Raw genomic sequence first — 21,835 nt, forward strand, 5'->3', positions numbered from 1 at the left:
TTGGAGCTGGGAGGGAGGGACAGAGGGCCTTGGAGCTGGCAGGGAAGGAGGGAGGATGCTGGACATGGGAGGTCAGAAGGAGGGGGGCCTTGGAGCTGGCTGGGAGGGGGAGGGATGGGGCCTTGGAGCTGGGAGGGACAGAGGGCCTTGGATCTGACAGGGAAGGAGGGAGGGCGGGGGGCCTTGCAGCTGGGAGGGGAGGGGGGAGGGAATGGGGCCTTGGAGCTGGGAGGGAGGGAGTTAGACATCAAAATAGAACATACCAATACTCGCCCGTTTTAACGGGCTTAACGGCTAGTACTTTTATAAAAAGCAAGGGGGAAATAACATAGGTAACATACTTAAAATGAACGTGATTTTGGGGGAGATCATCATTTTTATTGACTCCAGCCGACCCCACCAGGACAGGTAAAGAGGAGAACAGGTTTTAAGAAGGGCCTGAACCATGTCCAACAATTTTTTTTAATTGATTTCCATGGTGTCCTTTAGGGAAGGAGTGAGACCTATTCCTAGGTATCTTATTTTACAGGAAGACCAGGTAAGACCAAATGGAGCTATCATATCAGGAGTAGCTAATATATTGAGAGGAAGAACCTCCGTTTTTTGGATATTGATTTTATATCCAGAGAAAGATGCATACAAATCAACTAATTTAAAAAAATGGGATACAGAAGATTCAGGGTTAGATAAAAAAAAACATAATATCATCAGCATAAGCTGAGATTTTAAATTCTAGAGATGAATATTTGATTCCTGATATATCCCGGGAAGAACGAACAGCTAATAAAAAAGGTTCCAAAGCTATATTAAACAATAAAGGGGAAAGGGGACACCTTTGCCTAGTACCTCTGTGAAGAAAAACTATTTCAGAAACTGTGTGCAGAAGGGCGGGACCAGAGGCACAGCTGAAACAGAAGCGAGAGCGAAGGCAGTCTGAAGCATAATCTGTGCGTGCTGGACTTCACTGTTGCCGGCCGAGCAGGAGGTAAAAAGTTTAAAAGAACAGCAGGCACTTACGAAGGGCAGAGGCAGCAGCACACATCCTGCTTGCACTCAGAGGCCACAGAGAGAGAGGGAGGGAGGCGCTGGGCGGTGGAAATCGGAGGAGGGGCGTGGAACTCGGACGGCATGGGAGAGGGGGTCCTGGGAAGACAGAGGGGGGAGGGGCGGGACCTGGAAGGGGAGGGGCAGTCCTGTAACTCCAACGGGAGGTGGCGGCCTGTAACTCCAACGGGGGGGGGGGGGGGGGGGGTCCTGCAACTGTAAGGGATGGGGGGGGTCCTAAAACTCAAAGGGGAGGGGCGCCTGGAATGCAGAGGACAGGGAGGGAGGCAGGTAGGGGGCATGGAACTCTGAGGGGAAGGGGGCTCGAACTCGGATAGAGAGGGTTGGACGAACAGGGGTGTGGAACTCCAAAGACAGGGGTGCAGGGAACTCCTGGGGGAGGGGGGTGAGGGGGAGGGAGCCCTTGCTAGCGCCCGTTTCATTTCACACAGAAATGGGCCTATTTTACTAGTGTAATAATAATAAAACAAAATCAGGAGAAAACGATTCAGTCGGCCCTCCCCCCTCTGCGTCATAAGGGGGCTGTAGGAGCGCAGGGGAAAAATCTGGCACTGACATACTGACAAGCGCGGTCCCAGACTCACGCTGCAAGATGGCTGCCGGAACACAGTTCTCTGCAGAAAGCACATTGTCCTGCGCCTCCGTCACGTAGGAAACCGGTGACAGTTTAGTACAGCCGGTCTCCTCCACTAATGGGTTCCTGGCGCAACCTCCCTGATACTGCCCTGAAGGTGCTCTCATAGTAACATAGTAGATGACGGCAGAAAAAGACCTGCATGGTCCATCTAGTCTGCCCAAGATAAACTCATATGTGTATACCTTACCTTGAAATTGTACCTGTCTTTTTCAGGGCACAGACCGTATAAGTCTGCCCAGCAGTATTTCCCGCCTCCCAACCACCAGTCCCGCCTCCCATCACCGGCTCTGGCACAGACCGTATAAGTCTGCCCTCCCCTATCCTAGCCTCCCAACCACCAACCCCTCTTCCCCCCACCTGCTCTGCCACCCAATTTCAGCTAAGCTTCTGAGGATCCATTCCTTCTGCACAGGATTACTTTATGCATATCCCACGCATGTTTGAATTCCGTTACCGTTTTCGTCTCCACCACCTCCCGCGGGAGGGCATTCCAAGCGTCCACCACCCTCTCTGTGAAAAAATACTTCCTGACATCTTTCCTGAGTCTGCCCCCCTTCAATCTCATTTCATGTCCTCTTGTTCTACCGCCTTCCCATCGCCGGAAAAGATTCGTTTGCAGATTAATACCTTTTAAATATTTGAACGTCTGTATCATATCACCCCTGTTCCTCCTTTTCTCCAGGGTATACATGTTCAGGTCAGCAAGTCTCTCTTCATACGTCTTGGAACGCAAATCCCATATACAAATCCCATATACAAAAACATGGACTGATGAGACAAAGTCAGCACGGATTTAGTGAAGGGAAGTCTTGCCTCACCAATCTAATGCATTTTTTTGAGGGGGTAAGCAAACATGTGGACAATGGGGAGCCGGTTGATATTGTATATCTGGATTTTCAGAAGGCGTTTGACAAAGTGCCGCACGAAAGACTCCTGAAGAAATTGCAGAGTCATGGAATCGGAGGTAGGGTATTATTATGGATTAAGAACTGGTTGAAAGATAGGAAGCAGAGAGTAGGATTGCGTGGCCAGTATTCTCAGTGGAGGAGGGTAGTTAGTGGGGTCCCGCAGGGGTCTGTGCTGGGTCCGTTGCTTTTTAATGTATTTATAAATGACCTAGAGATGGGAATAACTAGTGAGGTAATTAAATTCGCCGATGACACAAAATTATTCAGGGTCGTCAAGTCGCAGGAGGAATGTGAACGATTACAGGAGGACCTTGCGAGACTGGGAGAATGGGCGTGCAAGTGGCAGATGAAGTTCAATGTTGACAAGTGCAAAGTGATGCATGTGGGTAAGAGGAACCCGAATTATAGCTACGTCTTGCAAGGTTCCACGTTAGGAGTTACGGATCAAGAAAGGGATCTGGGTGTCGTCGTCGATGATACGCTGAAACCTTCTGCTCAGTGTGCTGCTGCGGCTAGGAAAGCGAATAGAATGTTGGGTGTTATTAGGAAGGGTATGGAGTCCAGGTGTGCGGATGTTATAATGCCGTTGTATCGCTCCATGGTGCGACCGCACCTGGAGTATTGTGTTCAGTACTGGTCTCCGTATCTCAAAAAAGATATAGTAGAATTGGAAAAGGTACAGCGAAGGGCGACGAAAATGATAGTGGGGATGGGACGACTTTCCTATGAAGAGAGGCTGAGAAGGCTAGGGCTTTTCAGCTTGGAGAAGAGACGGCTGAGGGGAGATATGATAGAAGTGTATAAAATAATGAGTGGAATGGATCGGGTGGATGTGAAGCGACTGTTCACGCTATCCAAAAATACTAGGACTAGAGGGCATGAGTTGAAGCTACAGTGTGGTAAATTTAAAACGAATCCGAGAAAATTTTTCTTCACCCAACGTGTAATTAGACTCTGGAATTCATTGCCGGAGAACGTGGTACGGGCGGTTAGCTTGACGGAGTTTAAAAAGGGGTTAGATAGATTCCTAAAGGACAAGTCCATAGACCGCTATTAAATGGACTTGGAAAAATTCCGCATTTTTAGGTATAACTTGTCTGGAATGTTTTTACGTTTGGGGAGCGTGCCAGGTGCCCTTGACCTGGATTGGCCACTGTCGGTGACAGGATGCTGGGCTAGATGGACCTTTGGTCTTTCCCAGTATGGCACTACTTATGTACTTATGTACTTATCCTCGTAGCTTTTCTTTGCACCACTTCCATTTTTTTAACATCCTTCGCAAGGTATGGCCTCCAAAACTGAACACAATACTCCAGGTGGGGCCTCACCAACGTGTTACACAGGGGCATTAAAACCTCCTTTCTTCTGATGGTCACTCCTCTCTCTATACAGCCTAGCAATCTTCTAGCTACGGCCACCGCCTTTTCGCACTGTTTCGTCGCCTTCAGGTCCTCAGATACTATCACCCCAAGATCCCTCTCCCCGCCTAAAACATACGTCTCCCTTGGATTTCTACTCCCTAAGTGCACTTACCACAGCAGGAGCAGCATTTTACAAGTTCCGTGGCCATGCGATTCAGGGTTTTTCTTTGGGGGGGTGGGAGGGGTCATGCCCTGAACCAGACAGGAAAAATATCCACTCACTGGCCCAGGTTCTGAGGGAGGACAGTGTCAGGTGCTGCACGCCTCTAGCAATCTCTTGCCTAGGAGACAAAACAGAGCATTCTCTGATGTCCCCCCCCCCTTTTTTTTTTAACGTGGTGAAGGAGAAACAAGACAGGCAAGAGAAGGAGGTAGGGTGGGGAAGGGACCTGGGGTGACCAGGTAGACCCCTAAAGTCGGCACTAATCAGCCACACACCCCAGGCTACACTGTACCAGGACCAGAACGGGAGCCAACAGCCAAGAATCCAGGCGCATGAGGGAGACATCCATCTGCCTGCTGGAGACAGAGAATACTAACTAGGATAGGAGCATGACATCCTATGTACCACTGCAGTTTGGTGCTCTATCTCCACCTTCTGGTAGACAGACACAACCCACATTTCTCTGGATTCAACTGCTCCTATCACTAAGGAATTGGGTGTTTGAGGTCTTTTTCCTCATGGGTTACACAGTTTATATAACATCTTTACTTGGTTCTCTGTTGGTTAATAGTGTTTTGACTATTATTTTGAAAAACAAGTGTGTCTCCATATTGTATTTGGATTTATTAAGAAGCCCACACCAATTCAAATACTGTATAAAATTTTTGATATCTGCCACCCACAGATAAAACAAAAATTCCTTGTGTGTCATGAAGTAAAACGTTTAGGGGCCCTTTTAGTAAAGCTTAGCAGGTGCTAATGGGCAATGTGGCTCATCGGTATAAAATAGGAAGCACAACCCCTTAGATCATTATTATCTATTAAATTCACTCATAAATCCAAGGTCACAGACAATAAGGGCCAGATTCAGTAAGTGACGCTCAAATTCAGGCGCTGGGAAAAATCCACACTAAGAACTATTCTTTAAAGGGTGTTCTGGGATGAGCTCCCTTTACAGAATAGTACCTAGCGCAGATACCCACGCCCAATTTTGAGTAGAAGGATTTGCACCTGTTGAAATCTAGTGTAAATATTAGCACACAAATTAGGTGTATAACCCCAGTATTCTATATCACTGCACCAAAATATTTGCCCCTCCCATGGCCATGCCCCCTTTCAAGTGGCACAGCGTAATAGACTAATACATAGGCAGATCTGCAGGCAAATCCAAATTAGTGCCAATTAACGTCAATAACTGTCAATGGCCCATTAACTAATTAGTTTGTGCACACATCTCTGGATTGCAAGCAAATTTTAGTGACGTTTAAAGAATCTGTGAATATGCACTTTAAGATATAGCTACATAAAAATTCAGAGCCAAAGAAAATTCCAGCAAAACCCCATTTCAAGAACAATCCATTACCTGGACTGCGTAACGCTATAGATGGGTACAATGGTTTTCTTTGTGTTACTTGATACACCAGCTGATTAGCTGTGGCATGAAGTTCGTTTCTCATCTGCCACAAACAAACCCTTAAAAACAGAAGACAAAGAGTAACGAGAAAGTGTCTGCACAGATTATAAGGTGTAGTGCATAAAAGGCAACTAAGGAAATGGGTGCACAATACGCTTATTCAAATGCAGCCGATCCTCCTCGAACAAAAGATAAGGAAGGCAGAAGCCAAGAGCCCCTGCCCCACACGTCGCACTCACCGCCCTCTCCCCAGCGCCCTCCTCAGCAACCTCAACGTCGCCATGTTTTCTGTTTACCCTTTAGGAAGCGTCTAACCGACGGCGTCTGCCCCAGAGAATGCCTGAACATAAGTAACAATAACTGTTGGAGCTCACAGGTAGGGGGTGCTTCCTTAGTCTTTTAAATAGGAGGACGTTTATCTCCATAATCTGCTAGTAGGAGGGGAGGTAAAGAGAGCAGTGCAGCAATGCATCTACACAAAAGGGAACAGGATCAACCTTACAGGCAGAGAGCAGGGCAGTCCTGTAGCCAGGGGAACTTTATTATATGAGGGGCAGGTTTTACAGACCAAGGAGGTTGAAGAAAACAGGATGACGTCAAAACGTTGAAGCCTTTGTTTCCTCTTTCCCGTGCAGCCGTCATCTAGTACACTCAAAACAAAGCATGCAAACCTATGAGCTGCTGCATCCTCGTCGTTCTTCATTGTTGGTAGCATTTTTATTTAATGTCACTTATATTTTCAAACTTGCTGGCTTGTGCAGCATACGGATGTACACAGAGGAAGTATTGGTTTCATCAGTTACAGTGCTAATTTGTTTTACATTTTAAATCATTGTGGGGCTCTTTTATCAAGCCGCGTAAACGTCTACACACACCAATTTGGAGTTACCGCCCAGCTACCACGTGGCTCTTGCGGTAACTTCATTTTTGGCGCATGTCCAATATGCACATCCAAAAAATAATTTTTCTTTTCCGACACATCCCGCTATGCGCACCAACTGGCATTTGATGCACAAAGGTCATTACCGCCCGGTTAATGCGTGAGACCTTACCACTAAGTCAATGGCTGGTGGTAAGGTCTCAAACCCAAAATGGACAAGTGCCAATTTGCTGCACATCCATTTTTGGCAACAATTTTAAAAAGGCATTTTTTGTAAGCACACTGAAAAATGGATCTGTGCGCACCTAAAATATGCGCCTACACTACCGCAGGCCATTTTTCAATGCACCTTAGTCAAAGGACCCCTGTGTCATTTGGAGGGCTAGTTATAGGGACTCCCTGTATTTGTGCAGAGATGTTTTCACCTAGTAAATGGCCACCATAACAAATTTAAAAAAAAATAATTAGGTTGAAACTGGGAGCATTTAGCATTTTTTTTCCTGTGCCTACATCTAAAGAAAAAGATGGCATGTGGGAAATTGCTCCTTTTTGTTTTGTAGAATGCAGTGGTATATTATAAAAATGCACTTGCATTTTTTTAAATAATTCTATTTCACAGATATGTATTGAATAATGAGGTAGGAGCTTCCTTCTTACAGAAGTTTTGTCAAGAGGCAGTCTAAATGTGCCAACATTGTCCTTTGTCCAGTTCAGCACACTATTAGCCGCCAAATTCATACAAAGTTAATTATGTTCAATGGAAAATAAATCTGTTGGCTCAGGTTGCTTACTATGTGAATATTCCATCACTGCGAAAACTCCAATTATAGCTACATAGCATGGCCTGCTACATAGCAAAAAGTGTTGCATGAGGTGAAGAACCACCACATTTTAGACTTTAGTGTACGGTTAAACCTCTCTAACATGGCAGCTTTTCTTCATTGTTGGTCACAAAGTGACATATTCTTTTTCTTCTCAGTAACGTTTGTACAGGTTTACTTAAAAACTATTTACCCTTATCCGTTTGTATTTTTTTAGGCATATGGCCTAAACTACTTTTTCAAAGGCTTCAGCCTGTGTTTTTAGACACACAGCCCAAGCATATTTTGATAAAATGTCCATAATCGTCTGTATGTATTTATAACTGTGGTTAAAAGACAGAGCTGTCAGATCCACCAGGTCCGCTTGCCACTGAGCATCCACCTCTGAAACTATGGTTTTATTTGTTTGAAAATTAACGCGAGCAGGCCAGTGTAAGGTATAAGCATCTTGCATTTTGAGCCATTCATCAACCTGTATTCTATTGAAAGCTTTATTATGTTTTCTAGAGGCTCTGAACAGAGGCGTGATGCCTCCAAAACTTCCGACCACCTCTGGATCGTAGTAAATTCTGCTTAGGATTCTTTTGTACATGACTTCATAGGGCGGTGCTCATTTCAACACTAACGGTATAGGGTGGATAACATATAAGGAGGAGTGGGCGCTAGGAGGAAGGGAGAAAAGTTTTGCTTATCTGTAACTTTTTTTTCTCTAGCTCTGAAAAGCAGCCTTCATACTATTTCTGGGGCTTGTGGTCGTAAAAAAAAGCAAAAAACAGCTAAAAGCAGTGAACGTAGCTCAAGGGCTTCTGCCTGTGTGTGAATGGATTGGTAAAAAGCTGACTGAGACAGAGAAACCAATCCCACAGCTCAGTGCTGGGATTCCCTGTGTATTTAGTTTGGTTTTGAGAAAGGCATTTTTATTCTGCCGTTCCACCTTGGTTTGGCTATAACTTTTTAAGTTAATCCATTTTAAGCCTGAGCTGTGATTCTCCCCGTAAAATTTGTTGCTAGCTAGGAGGGGAAGGAGAGGGGGGGGGGGGAGGTCACTCTGCTGTTTTAAAAATAAAAAGCAGACAATCCAGCTTAAGGGGGAAGGATCACAGGATGGAGGTTACAGGACGATCTCACATAAAGAACAGTGGGGATTCCGTGCTGTAAATTTGATCTCACAGAGTCACTGCCGAGGGGGAGGCTATAGATCTCAAATAGAGAAAAAGAGGAAATGTCCTTAAGAGCAGGCAGATGGCTTTGTTCAGAAAAACCAGGGTTGCCAGGTGGAAATTTTTTCCCCACCCAATCCAGCCTAAAAACAGCCCAAAACCCGCCCAAACTCAAACCCCGCCCCTGACACCCCCACCCCCGTGTCATCAACCCCGCCCCCGCCGGGTCGCCCAAAAGAAAAAAAAGAAGCCCAAAAAACCGCAACCCGCCGCGGGCAAAAATTTCCCGCGGCGGGTCGCGTAAAACCGCCCACCTGGCAACACTGAGAAAAACCCTCCGTTGCGATCTCTTTTGAAAAACAAAGCAGGCTGAAAAATAAGATGGTCTAGCTTTAAAAAGGTGTCCTTTTTTAAAACAATTTAAAAGCTTTTTTTTTTTTTTTTTTAAGAAAAAAAAGTATTTTTCTCTTTCCTTTAAGAAATGCGCATGCGTGACTAAATTCCACCGAAGCTGTAGAGGACAGTGTCGGGGTGGGGGTTTGACATAATTTCCTGTCATGTGACCCCATCCAAGATGGTGGCTAGCAGTAAAAAGAGGAAGTGATATGATTGCATACACTGGTGGCCACCATCTTGAAAAGGGGTGTGGCTATGACATCACTTCCTGAGACATCACCAAAGGGGTGGGATTTGGGGGTAGGACTATGCAAAAAGAGGTTAGGGTTGGGCTATGGAAATAAGGCGGGGTAACGGAGGGCATAGTTATGCAAAAGGGGCAGGGCTTAGGTGGGGCATGACATCATGTCCAGCAATGTCATCCCTGGTGGTGGATATGGCTTGGGTGGAGACATCATTAAAAGAGGCGGTCATGGGATGAACAGGTGTGTCTTCACTTCTGATTGTCTGAGAACCCATAAGTGGGCATGGCACCTGTCAAATTTGACAAATGCTAGTGATATTCACTACTAAAGGTCTACCTCCTTCCCCTCACCTTCTCTGTCCAGCTTACTTCACGTTTTTGTTGACAGGGGATCATTGGCACAGCAGTAATTCTGATCCAATGTCTGTGACTACCCCAACAATGTTCCTCTCCCGCCTTCCACTGACATTGCATCAGAAGGGCGTGGAAAGTGGTAAAGGAACAGCACTGGGGCAGTCACAGGCAGCATATCAGAATCACTGCTGCGCCAATAATCCCCCCCCCCCTCAAGAAAAACATGATGTAAGCTGGACAGAGAAGGTGAGGGGAACAAAGGAAGACCTTGGATCGGAGTGGCAAAAAGGGGAAGAGATGGCGGACCATGGGAGCTGCCTGGAACTGTGGGCCCAGGTCAGCTGTCCTGTTTGCCCCCCCCCCCCCCCCAACGGCAGCCCAGAGAGTGGGGTATATATGCTAATCTCAACTTTGTTAAATGTTTCAGACATATCTGCTTGCTCCCATGATGTTATTGAATTCTATAATTCTCACTGTATTTTCAAAAGTAAGAGTCACATTGAACCTGAGTGGGACATAAATGTAAAAAAAAAAAAAAAAAATCCTTTATCCTCCTCCTTTTGGTCACTGCCTATCCAACTGAATGGTGATGGCACTAACTCAAAATAACCTGTTCCTTAGCTGGGCTCTAATATTACCATATTGAAAATGTGACAATATCATGCCTTTGTGGTTATGTTCCACTAGTAAATTAAACAATTAACTGGCTTTATTATATAACTTTTGGATGCATAACTAGGAACACAAACATACACTTATTTATTCAATACCACAATTCCTCATGTACAGCCATAAAACAACCTGTTAGGATGGAAAATGTTCACAATTAGCTCCTTTTATTATTGACCTGTGGGGACAAAACAGGCCCTACATGGATAAGGCACTATTTTATATTGTGAACCTGACTTTCTGGTTGACAGACTTAGGCCTTGCCAGTTCTCATGCACAGGCTTATTCATGAAGCAGGCTTCAAGCACACTGCTGGCACATCAAGGCTAATGAAAGGCAAAAATAACTGATATTGGTGTTGGCCCTCTTGTCCCTGGTTAGGTTACTAGCAGGTTACAGTAATTTTCAGGGGTTTTTTTCTCTTTCCCTCAGGACAATACAAAATTATCCCCATTCATTCTTGTGGGGAGAAGTAGAGTAGCAGCCTATGGAAAGTACAGTGGCCTCAGCACAAGGGCAGCTAAGCTCAATTCCTTCTGCAGCTTCTTGTGAGGTTGGACAAATTCACTTAACCCCATCCATGGGCCCAGGTACAAAATAAGTTCTCTACCTAATATGTAAACTGCTTTGATTGGTAACCACAGAAAGATACTATATCAAATCACATCCCCTTTAGGCAAATGTTTTATTTTCTGTTACCTTTGGGAAATGTGCACCTCTGCTCCATGTATTTCAGGACCGTGTAGAAGGAAATACATTTGCAATGGAAGCAGTCTGCTTTTTGGGGGTTCCAGTTCAGTTTTTGGCTGCATACTTCAGTCTAGGCTGTGGTCACTTTGTATTTAGTGAGGGTCTGTCTGTGTATATCCATGCTCTGGTATTGTGACACTGTAGTTTATAGCAATCCAGCTTGTTATATTTTCCCAATAAGCACCTCCTTATAGCAGATGTATTGAAGTTTTAGGGGAATGGGTCTTTTTTTTAAGGCAGAGGCAGTTTGGATCAAATGAGCTGAAGCTGAGGCCACCATGGGTGCATCAGAAGACAAAGTAATAGGGAAAATGCATAACAAGTGCAAACAGCCTTGTTACTAGCTTAATTATTATTGTGAACTTGTCAAAATACAGAAATGCTGGCCTTTTCTTAACTTGCACGACAAACTGGCTGAAAATGTCAAAAGTTACAAGTCTGGAGTGATTGGGGGCAGTCTCCAAATACATTAGTTTTGCACATACTATGATTGTAATAAACCCATGCTTAAATCAGTGTATGAACTATGATTTCAGCCTCTCAAATGTACTGCTTATTCTCACCATAGTACTTGCATTGTGCCAAAGAGAGCTTCCTTCTAGAGTTCAAAAGGGGTAACATGTATAGGCAAGCTAAGTGTGCTTTAAAATCAAGCCTGTGGTAATACGATGGGAAATATTTCAGTATTTTCCCATCACATTTTCTTGGTAGTTAAGAGTCTTTGTTTTTTTTTTTTTGGGGGGGGGGGTTAATTTCCGGGGGGGGGGGGGTTGATTTTGTGTTTACTTTTGTATTCCACCTTGAATTTGATGGTTAAGCAGATTATAAATGCCAGTATTCTCTGTATGACAAAACCTTTAATAAAAATATAATTAAAAAAAAAAAAAAAAAAAAAAGAGTCTTCTCCCTCTGCATCCAATTCACAGAATAAGCACTTGGAACAAACACCTATCCAGTTCTTCTGTTTGTCTCCTTTACCACTAAATTTGGTTTCCTTGCATGATCATAACCTCTTTGTTCTCCATAATTTCCTTGGGGCCATAATTCCAGTGCTTTTCCAGTATAGCAATATTGTAATGTTCACAAAGACGGACATTAAAAAAAAAAAGTCCAAGTCAGAACTGCGACATTTAGCTCATTATTTCCAAAAAATGTCCATGTTAGAAGAAAGTTGTTGCTGGCCAAGAGGCAAGAGACAAGGCATTTGCCATTTGTTTTCCCCGTTTGTGATCTAATCCTTTTTCTCTTCTTTTGCAAATTCTGTTGCTTCCTTCCCTGTGAGTACTGGTGGATTCTCACTCATTCTTTCTAGTCACTGGAACACTTGTCCAAGCTTAATGATGGTGATATATTCTGGACGTTTACTTTCATATTTCAACACCTTTTGCTATTTGGATCTGATAACGCTGTTACATAAGCTCAGAGACCTACCATAGTAGCTGTAGAAGTATAATCTATTTCTCTGAGGCCCATTCCTTCTTTAGCTCGGGAAATGTACAGTCTTGGCCTAACACAGATTCTTACAAATGAGCTTGTGGATATGGAGGAGTTTTCTTGTTTATATATCCAGTTTTTCAAGATCTTTAAGAGATCAGTCCACAATTCCAAAGCTGTATGCGAGTGTGGGAGATTGGCTGTCCGGTACATCTCTTGGGTCATAGAAAAAGGATGTACAGTCCTGATTCAGAAATCACACTTATTATTCATTTGTACACCCATGGAGATTCATGCCAACTTTGCCACTACTCACTGTAGTGTATTTTGTTTTTAACTTTTAGAAATACAGCACCCTTATATTGACAGAACTTTTTAAATTATCTCCTACCATTCAACTATTAACTTTACAAAAGGTGTTTTCTCATCAGACTGATATTGTTTACTTCACTCATATTATCAAGGCTGAGTTGCTGAGTTTTTGCCAGCTCCATACATATTTGAATGATACACATGTTGCATATATAGATTTGAGAAATTGCCTACCACTTACAACAGTGATACTGTGAAACAAAGAAACACTAAAATTCAATCAGAAACTATTTTCTTTTATTCATAGGTTTTCATAATGTGCACGAGTTTACAACTCTGAACATTTCTTCATAAAGATCTACGTACATCTCACACCAAGAGTGCAATAACTGATCTCTAAGTAGTCTGCAAGTCAGAGGTATTTCCAATGCTGTTAGTTTTCATGTGTTTGAAAGGGGTTCCAATTGAAGCACTGTTCCAGCATTTCACATTCTAAAATGGTGCAAATCAAACTCTCTCTCAAGCTTCCACTTTGGCCTTCAAAACAAAACTAGTAGTAGTGATGTGGGACAGTAAAGAGGGTAATCACTACCTTTCTCCACACACACAAAAAAAAGACTCCAAATTAATAAAATGACTAACTAGGTTTAATCCTTGTCGAAATGAATATGCTCATAGTCTACAAATGCTAGAGGATAAATTACCTTGTGTGTGATCTAATATTTCAAAATGCAAGGTATTAGCAAGTCACTGAATTTTTTTGCACTGTTTATAAAACACTAATTCAAATACATATACAACAATACAGGTTATACAGGCAAATGCACCAGACATTTCTGCTAACATTTTGCATTCTTCAGTACACATTCCACATCATGTTATTCCAGCTTAATTCAGAAATATACCATACATGGGCCCTTTTTTTTTGTTCTAGTCTCCTAGCTCCTAACTTTTCTGGAGTGCCTAGGGTACTGTAAACAGACTGATTCAAATATATGAAAACAAACTTAACCTGAACCAATTTCGGTGGAAGCCGAGTTAACTGTAGCTTTTGTCTACCCTTTCACGGTGATCTGCAAGGACATCTGCAATAAAACTCCCTTTACAGGCTCTAATTGGATTTTACCAAAAGGATCTAGAGCAGTGGTTCCCAAACTTGTCCTGGGGAACCTTGAAATCAATCAGGTTTTCAGGATATCCACAATTAATATTCATAAAGAGATTTACACAGGGGCGTAGCCAGACACCCAATTTTGGGTGGGCCTGGGCCCAAGATGGGTGGGCAGAAGAACTGCACCTTGTCACACAAGTGATTTGTGGGCATATTTTCAAAGCACTTTGGGAGGCTAAGTTCCATAGGTTCCTATGGAACTTTGGGAGGCTAAGTGCTTTGAAAATGAGCCTCTTGGTCTCTCCCTCTCTCGCTTGTATATCATATGGTCTCTCAAACATCCCCCCCCCCCCGCATATCTTTTAAATAGCATATTTTCACCAGCAGCGAGCAGCATCTAATACACACTGCTCATGTTGGCCCCACAGCATACATCAGTTGCTGCTCGCTGCAGGCAAAGATCTGCTATTTACAAGGTATGCAGGAGGGACAGTTTTGGGGAGTTTTCAGCTGGTAGGGCTTGGGAATCCTTGCCAGCCACATCATAGGTATGCTTCAACTGGATGGGCCTGAGCCCAAAGTGGGTGGGCCTGGGCCCACCCTTGGCTACGCCACTGGATGTACATGCATGTCTTTTCACTGCATGCAAATTTCTCTCATGAATATTCATTGCAGACATCCTGAAAACCTGACTGGCTGGGGGTTTCCTCAGGATAGGTTTGGGAACTACCGACCTAGAGAATGGTTTAGGCCAGGGGTAGACAACTCCGGTTTCTTGAGAGCCCTAGGCAGATCAAGTTTTCAGGATATCCACAATGAATATGCAGGAGATAGATTTGCACACTAAGGAGGCAGTGCATGTAAATCTATCATGCATATTCATTGTGGATATCATGAGACCCTGACTGGCTGGATGTGCCCCAAGGACTAGGTTGAGAAGCACTGACAAAGTATTGCCTACAACTCATTTGCTGGCCTTGATTTCAAAGTATCTAAACAGACTACTACTGTAATCACAAGACTTTAGTAAAATGGCTGCAAAACACAGAGACAGCTCATTGTCCCAACTTGAATCCCATGCTTTGCGCAAATCACAAGACTGTAAACTCTACACACTCTCAACACAGCTTAAAGCTCATTGCTAACTTCTGTTTACATTTCAAGATTTGAAGTCTTGGGAATACTGGATGGTGTCATAGAAGGTAGAGCAAATTATTTCAGGCAGTAGTACCTACTATTAACCTGAGCATGATTATCAAAGAAGAGAATGCACACAAGGGAGGCAATTCTCTATAGGGCACCAGAAAGTAGGTGCCAAAAAAGTGAGTGCTAAGCCAGTACTCTATAAATGGCAATTTGCATGCCAAAGCAGTTATAGAATACTAGCATAAGTTGGGAATGATGCACCAAAAGTCAGGAGGAACCACTTATGCCTACGGCAGGCATAAAATGTTTGCAACTAAATGCGGGAGTTGCATGTGCAAAGTATTTTATAAAGCATACTCCAAAATTGTCAGAACACCTATGAACCACACATGCAATTTATAGAATTAGCTCATAACTTACTTATGCGCATAACTGCAAATTAGTAACAAATTACTGATACTTATTGCCAACAAAGGCCCAATTAAATACTCAAGTCACACATATAAGTTGAAGTATCCTATAATTATGTGCGCCACTTAAAGAATGACGGAGAAGATGCACAGACACCAGATGATTTGCCTGAAATATTATTTCAGAAACCATCTTTCAAAAGCAGGAGTTTAGACAGCAGTGAGTGTTTGCTGTGGCCTGGTGTGAATCCTAGATGAGGTCTTTGACCTGATATGACCTGGCCAACCAAAGCAAAACAGGGATGATGAGGGTGATAGGGCACAAAGGAAGACACTAAGACAACGGCTTCTATGTTCATACAAGCCCATGGTTTACGGACATATAAGACCACAAGCACCAGATGTATTTTTCTCATTATTTCACCTGTGAAAAACAACTCTCAACAAATTTTTATCCACTCTAAAAACCAAAGCTTGATAAATATAGTAAATCCTGATTTTAAAACAAACAAAAAACAAACAAACAAACAAACAAACAAAAAGTGTCCTTGAAGCATGTTGGGTTAGTCATGACTGGTGAAGAAAAATCCTCATGAGGAATCTCTGAATTCTGTTAGTGAAGAGATGTGCATCTTCATTTTTCCAGGGTATATTTTACAAAGGCACGCTAAACGCTAAAGATGCCCATAGAACTATATGGGTGTCTATAGCATTTAGCGCATGCTTATTTTTAGTACGCGCATTTGTAAAAGGGGCACCCAATGTCGCACTGAATTCTTATTATGAAGCTGTGTCACACAGATCTATGTTTGATTTCCAAACTTGACTTATGATTCTCAAAGCAGCCTTGGTTGAGGAGAGGAAACACATTCAAGGGCTTTGGGGGACAGGAAGGCCCCAGCTATTGTGCAGTGGTGGCACCCCATGGCCAGATTCAGGGTTTCGTGCCTACTGTGGTTACAGATGAAGCTGGGCCTAACATTGTCACTAATTGTTGGGTTCCTAATTGTTCATGGTGCTGTAAAATCAAGTGCAGGATTGTTCTGAGCTGGAAGTCCAAAGGAGCACACCAAAAAAAGACTGACTGACCAATGGGAACAAAAGCAGTCCAATAGGTAATTTCACATTCTCCACAACTTGGAGAAAATGTATCAGTACATACACAGGTCACCCTATATGTTCACTTAGTATATGGGGGCAGGTGGATAACTGAACCATTATTAGCAGTTCTTAACCTGGCTGGCAGTTTCTCTTTCTTAGCAGAGTGCAAAGAGTCTGGTTTTAATATTATATATATATATATATATATATATATATATATATATATATATATATATATATATATATATATATATATATAAGTCAAGGGCCTTCTACATCTGTCTCCAGGGGCTACAAAGAGGCTTGCAGTTCAGGGTAACTATATGTGCATGCCAAAAGACACCGATGAGAATTCATTGTGGATGCCCCAAGAACCTCCTTGCATTAAACCAGATAGTTGCATTTTTGCTGTCACAAAAGCTGTCTTCCAAACCCAATTTGTTTCACATGATAGGCTAATGGTGGATAATTTCTTTAGTCAGTCAGTGCTTGGCAGCATAAACAGAACAAAGAATAAAATTTAAAAAAAAACCTAGACTCTATGCATTCTGTAATATAATAGCAAAAGATGAAGGAAAAATTCAACACAACTTCTCCACAGACACAGGCATAAACCACAAGTCTTGCTAGAGCTTGTTCTATAAACCCTCTACCTCCAACTCTCTTGAAGAAGTCACAGCAGACTTATTCCCCTACATCTATCTTTACAATAAATAATGCAAACATCTGATTTCTGCAAACATATGGGTCAGTTGTTGGGGCCTGAAGATTCCTGGAGAAATGCCAATAGTTAACATCTTGTGTGTGTAGCTGAGCATAGCAAACTGAATAGGAGTGTTTCACACTGCCCTTCATGCTGGACAGCTTCCATTTGGAGGCTGTTAATGTGCAACTAATCCTTAACACAACGGTACATTTTTAAATAAGCACATGTTGCTTATTTTAAGAGTAGCATACAGTAGCTAGATGGTGCTGTGAGGCTTGGGTGGCCATTTATCAGATCCATAGTGGTCTCCAGTTGCCAGTATGGTGCTGAAGGGAAAGGCAAAAAGGACACACACAAAAAAAGAGGACTACACGATTTTTATCTATCAACATGCACTTGAGATCTGCCTCTCTCATCATATCGAGTCAGAGCTTATTCTTGGCCCTAGTTAACAAAGCTTCCCCCCCACCCCCATAGACACAACATAGGAGAAAACCTTTGGTATGTAGACCCCTTTGTAAGTACTATATGGAGCAGCATATAATAGGTTATGAAAATACTTTCCAACAAGGGTGCCTTAACACCAAGCAGCTTTGAAAGCACAAAGTAAATCTATTGCACAAGTGAGACATCTCAAGAAGATGATGGGGAAAATTAAAAACAAAATAAAACACACATATTTATACAAGGGGTTAAACAAGCTCAACTTGACTCATCTCTGTACACTTAGGCAAAAATCACACAAAGTACAGTACATGAAATAAAACCCAATTAGATAGCTTATACCGAGCAGGCCTTGACCAACTTACATCTTATCCTGAAAGCTTAGCCTCAACTTTTACTAAAATGAAAGCCCTCTGAGGAAACAGACAGGATACAAAGAATGAAAGTTCATTGTATTTGCCAGATTAATTAGTCCTACTGGACAGGCACAGATTTGGTTTTTCATGTGTTACACACACACACGGCAGTTCCATAGCAGGTTGTCAGGATTTAGGTGCCTCCATTACGTGGCCTGGGAGCCTGTTCTATGAGAACACTTAACTCATGTAAGTGCTGTTAGAGAAAACTAGCATAAACCTGCATTACCACGTCTACATTTAGGTGCATGTACTTACAACAGGGCTATGGCTGCTATAAACGTGATTACTTAAGTGCAATATTTATGCACCTAAATTACAGCATTCTGGAAACTAAGTGCAGAAATGTCAGCCATGCCCATGCTTCTCCTCTGTGACCTTCCCCCTTTGAATGTAGGCACTAAGGGCTAGACTCTGTAGATGGCTTTCAACGACAGGTGCTGAAATGATGCACGCTAAGCACAAATTCTAGAAAACATTCTGTGTGTTTAAGTCATTTTCATACTTCATTTTAGTCGCAAGCACTTACACCAACAATGGCTGGTGTAAATGCTTGTGTCTACTTACTGTTGGTTTGGTGCAGAAATTGAAATCTATAACTGCACGCCTAAATCCTGGGAAAGCCACTGATTCCCCCCCCCCCCCCCCATGCCCTCCCTGTGTCATGCCCTCTTTGGAGTTGCACAGGTTATAGAATAGGCACAGATTGCAGGTCCACATATAACCAGTACTTGGTGCCAATTATTGATAGTTATCACCAATTTAGCCAATCACTTTATGTGCAGATCTGCGATCCACGCCCGAAGTTGTACATCAAACTTTGGACAACCTATACAGAATTTGAGCATGTAAACACAGACTAGTGGCTGGATTTAGTACTGCCATTTATGTGTGTAAGTATACACACTTATGTCTGTAGAGGGCAGTATCCTATAAATTCAAACTTGCAAATGGCACTTAAATGTAAGCAACCTGTTCTAGAACAAGGGGAACGGTGTCCTGGAATGATGTGCTGTGCAGTGCCCATAGCATTTGTCTGACCGAGTTTAAGTACCCAAAAAGCACAGCACATAACTAAAAGCAAAGAGGTGCAAACAAAAGCCTAGCGGTCCAACTTTCAGTAGGTGTCTGGAGCATCTTGGCAGAGTTCACATTTAATAGGTCTCACCTTCCCTTAAAACAGAAAAAGAAGCTCATGTAGTGAGCCTCCCAAACCTGTCCTGGGGATCTCGCAGTCAATCCGGATACCTGCAATGAATATGCATGACAGAAATCTGCATACACTAGAGACCCAATATATGCATGAAATCCTAACTGGCTGTGGGGTGTCCAGGGCAGGTTACGGAAGCTTCTTGTTATGTTGCGTTTTCAGTTAGACATGTTTAAATATTTTACATTATATAAGTTACAGATGCCTGTATTCTGTGGAATTCATGGGCAGAAAATGTGCAGATTTGAGACCATAGGCAGGAAACTTCTGATTCAGAAAGAACAGCAGCTATCAGTGGTCAGGTGTTTAGTTTTCCATGGTCTGCAGAATAAATGGGTCAAAGACCCATCACACACAGTCTAATCTGACCATATAAAGGTTAAAAAAAAAAAAAAAAGGTAATCACAGACTAGAAACTAACTGACCCAATATCTAGCTCTGGCAGTTTGTGATTGCAAAAACCTAGAATCCCAGCTGCCTGTGCAGCTGGATACTCTGGGAAGGCAACATACAGAGCTAACAGGCAGGAAAAAGCATCTGGTATAGATCAGTAGTACTTAACTGCTGTCATTTAATGAGTTACTTTTAGAGTAAATCAATTCTCAAAAGAACCATATTCAATTACCAATGGGTCTGTTAGGTTCAAAACGTAAGTACTGATTTTATCTGTGGTGTGCCAAAGGACCCATGTGGCTTTATTGGTTGAGGAATGCTGCTGCACATCCATTCTTATTGGCCAACTGAATGGCATATTCAATCAAGGCAGCTACCAGAGTAAAGTACCATAATATAAAAAAAAAAAAAAAAAAAACCCTGCCCCACCCATCTGGAAACTGCCTGTTCTTAGAATCCATACACAGAAAAGGATCAGATCTCAACTTCTAAAAGCCAGCCATCATCACGAAGGAAAATAAGCGGGAAGAGACGACAGGGCAAGAGTGTTAAATGGATGCCTTGGTCTATAGCAATGGAAGGCAACTTCAGTACTTGCAGCAAGCTGGTCGAATTTTCAGGAGAGCCCTAATGAATATGCATGAGATGAATTTACATACAATGAAAGCAGTGTATGTAGATGCAGCTCAAACATATTTAGTGTGAATATACTGAAAATTTGACTGGCTTGTGGCACTTGAGGAGCACAGCTGTCTACAACTGCCTCCTCCCTCAGGTATAAGTAACTAACAGGTACAAGTAGGCCTCAACACAATCTACCCTTTAGCATCAAAAACTGCCACCTAGAAAACTTACTGTCGTTTTTACTTATTTTTATTGATGCTGAACTACCTTTTTCTTTCCTGTGAAAAAGTGAAAGCATTGAAGAAAAAAATAATCCCAGTACCTTCATATAATGACAAAAGTAAATCTCCAAACTCTGAAGCTTTCAAGAGGGAGGAGTTTATCACCTCCTACATCGTAAATTTCTCTTGGTTAGATATACACCACACCTCTATAGTATGTACCAGGAACTGGCAGTAATAGTGACCACAGGTGCTGGCCATTAACACTACATCTTGAAGGTTATTATTGCATGACAGATGTCTGCCACTACAGCTTTCAGGTAAAATAAATCTATAAAACCCACCACACCTCTTACTTCAATATGGTTTTCAAACAGTCACAATGACCACTATTTCCAAGGTCCTTGTCAGCAAGACATTGCACCCCCAAGTAGAAAAAGGCGGCAGAACTTCCACACCTAGGTTACTCCCATGATGCTTATCATCACTTCAAGTCAAGTGGAGACACTAAAGTCTAACAGGACCCATTCAGAGGATACAACTAAATAATTAGCATTTTAGGATAAAATATCTGTGGAGAACCAGGATGGTGGGTATGTCTGAGCCATACACCGGTATCACAAGCAAGGTACTAAAGGCCCAGATGCTCAAATTTCCGGTTTTATACTAAACAGTGCAAGAAATAGCACTGGTACAGCACAGAATGACAACTCTCTAATGCTCAACGCTATTGAGATGCAAATATTGGCGTACTCATAGCATTGAGCATTAGGGAGTTTGGCGAGAGGATAGTGTCTGGCACATGAGCTCAAGAGTTGTGCAATAAGCACAGCTCTTAAGCGCATGCCCAGAAAGCATCTAGGAGAAAAGCCATGGTGGCCCAGTGGACCCCCCCAGACTCCCCACTACCTAAGGTCCTGATGGTCCGGTGGACCCGACCCCTCCCCCCCAAAGACTTAAGGCCCTGGGTGTCTGGTAGACCCCAGATCCCCCTCAAATACTAAAACCCTGGTCATCCAATGGGACTCCTGGCCAGGGCCCCCCAAGACTGGCCTCCAAACATTTAAGAAGGAGAAGGAGCTTGAAGGAGGACAGAAGTCCTACTCCCCCCTCTAGGTGCGTCATCAAAATGGCAGTGCTCTGTCCTCCCCAGTGCATCCTGGGATGCACTGGGCGGGGCCTACCATATAAATCCCTTCTTCAAGATTTGGAGGGGCTGGGAGCCACTGAGATGGTCTTGGGGTGGGGGGAAATCATGGCCAGGGGTCCCACGGACCTTAAGTCTTTGGGGTGGGTGGGGGTCTGGGGACCACTGGACCACCGAGGCCAGGCTGTGCTTTAAAAAAAAAAATGAAAGAGGAAACACTGGACACCCTAACGCCAGCTCAAGCTGGCGTAGGGTTTGCAGTGGTATGGGCACTCTTC

At 43.1% G+C, this 21,835-nt stretch overlaps 1 protein-coding gene across 4 annotated transcripts in view; it reads right to left on the minus strand.

The window, feature by feature from the left end:
• NFU1 (NFU1 iron-sulfur cluster scaffold) overlaps nt 1–6,125 on the minus strand; it is a 33,862-nt gene extending 27,737 nt beyond the window's left edge. The window contains exons 1-2 of one of the 4 annotated variants that reach the window (XM_030201869.1): nt 6,111–6,125; nt 5,558–5,667 (exon numbers count right to left, since the gene is read on the minus strand). In XM_030201869.1, coding sequence (XP_030057729.1) covers nt 5,558–5,651 — 94 coding nt within the window. In that variant the 5' untranslated portion in view covers nt 5,652–5,667; nt 6,111–6,125. Of the gene's footprint in view, nt 1–5,557; nt 5,668–5,847; nt 5,925–5,982; nt 6,081–6,110 lie in introns of those variants that run through there. The other 3 variants (XM_030201867.1, XM_030201868.1, XM_030201866.1) reach the window with 3 other exon arrangements.
• Between the last annotated feature and the right edge of the window lie 15,710 nt (nt 6,126–21,835).

The sequence above is a fragment of the Microcaecilia unicolor genome, chromosome 4 (assembly GCF_901765095.1).
Source record: "Microcaecilia unicolor chromosome 4, aMicUni1.1, whole genome shotgun sequence".
In the NCBI taxonomy this organism is placed as follows: Eukaryota; Metazoa; Chordata; class Amphibia; order Gymnophiona; family Siphonopidae; genus Microcaecilia; species Microcaecilia unicolor.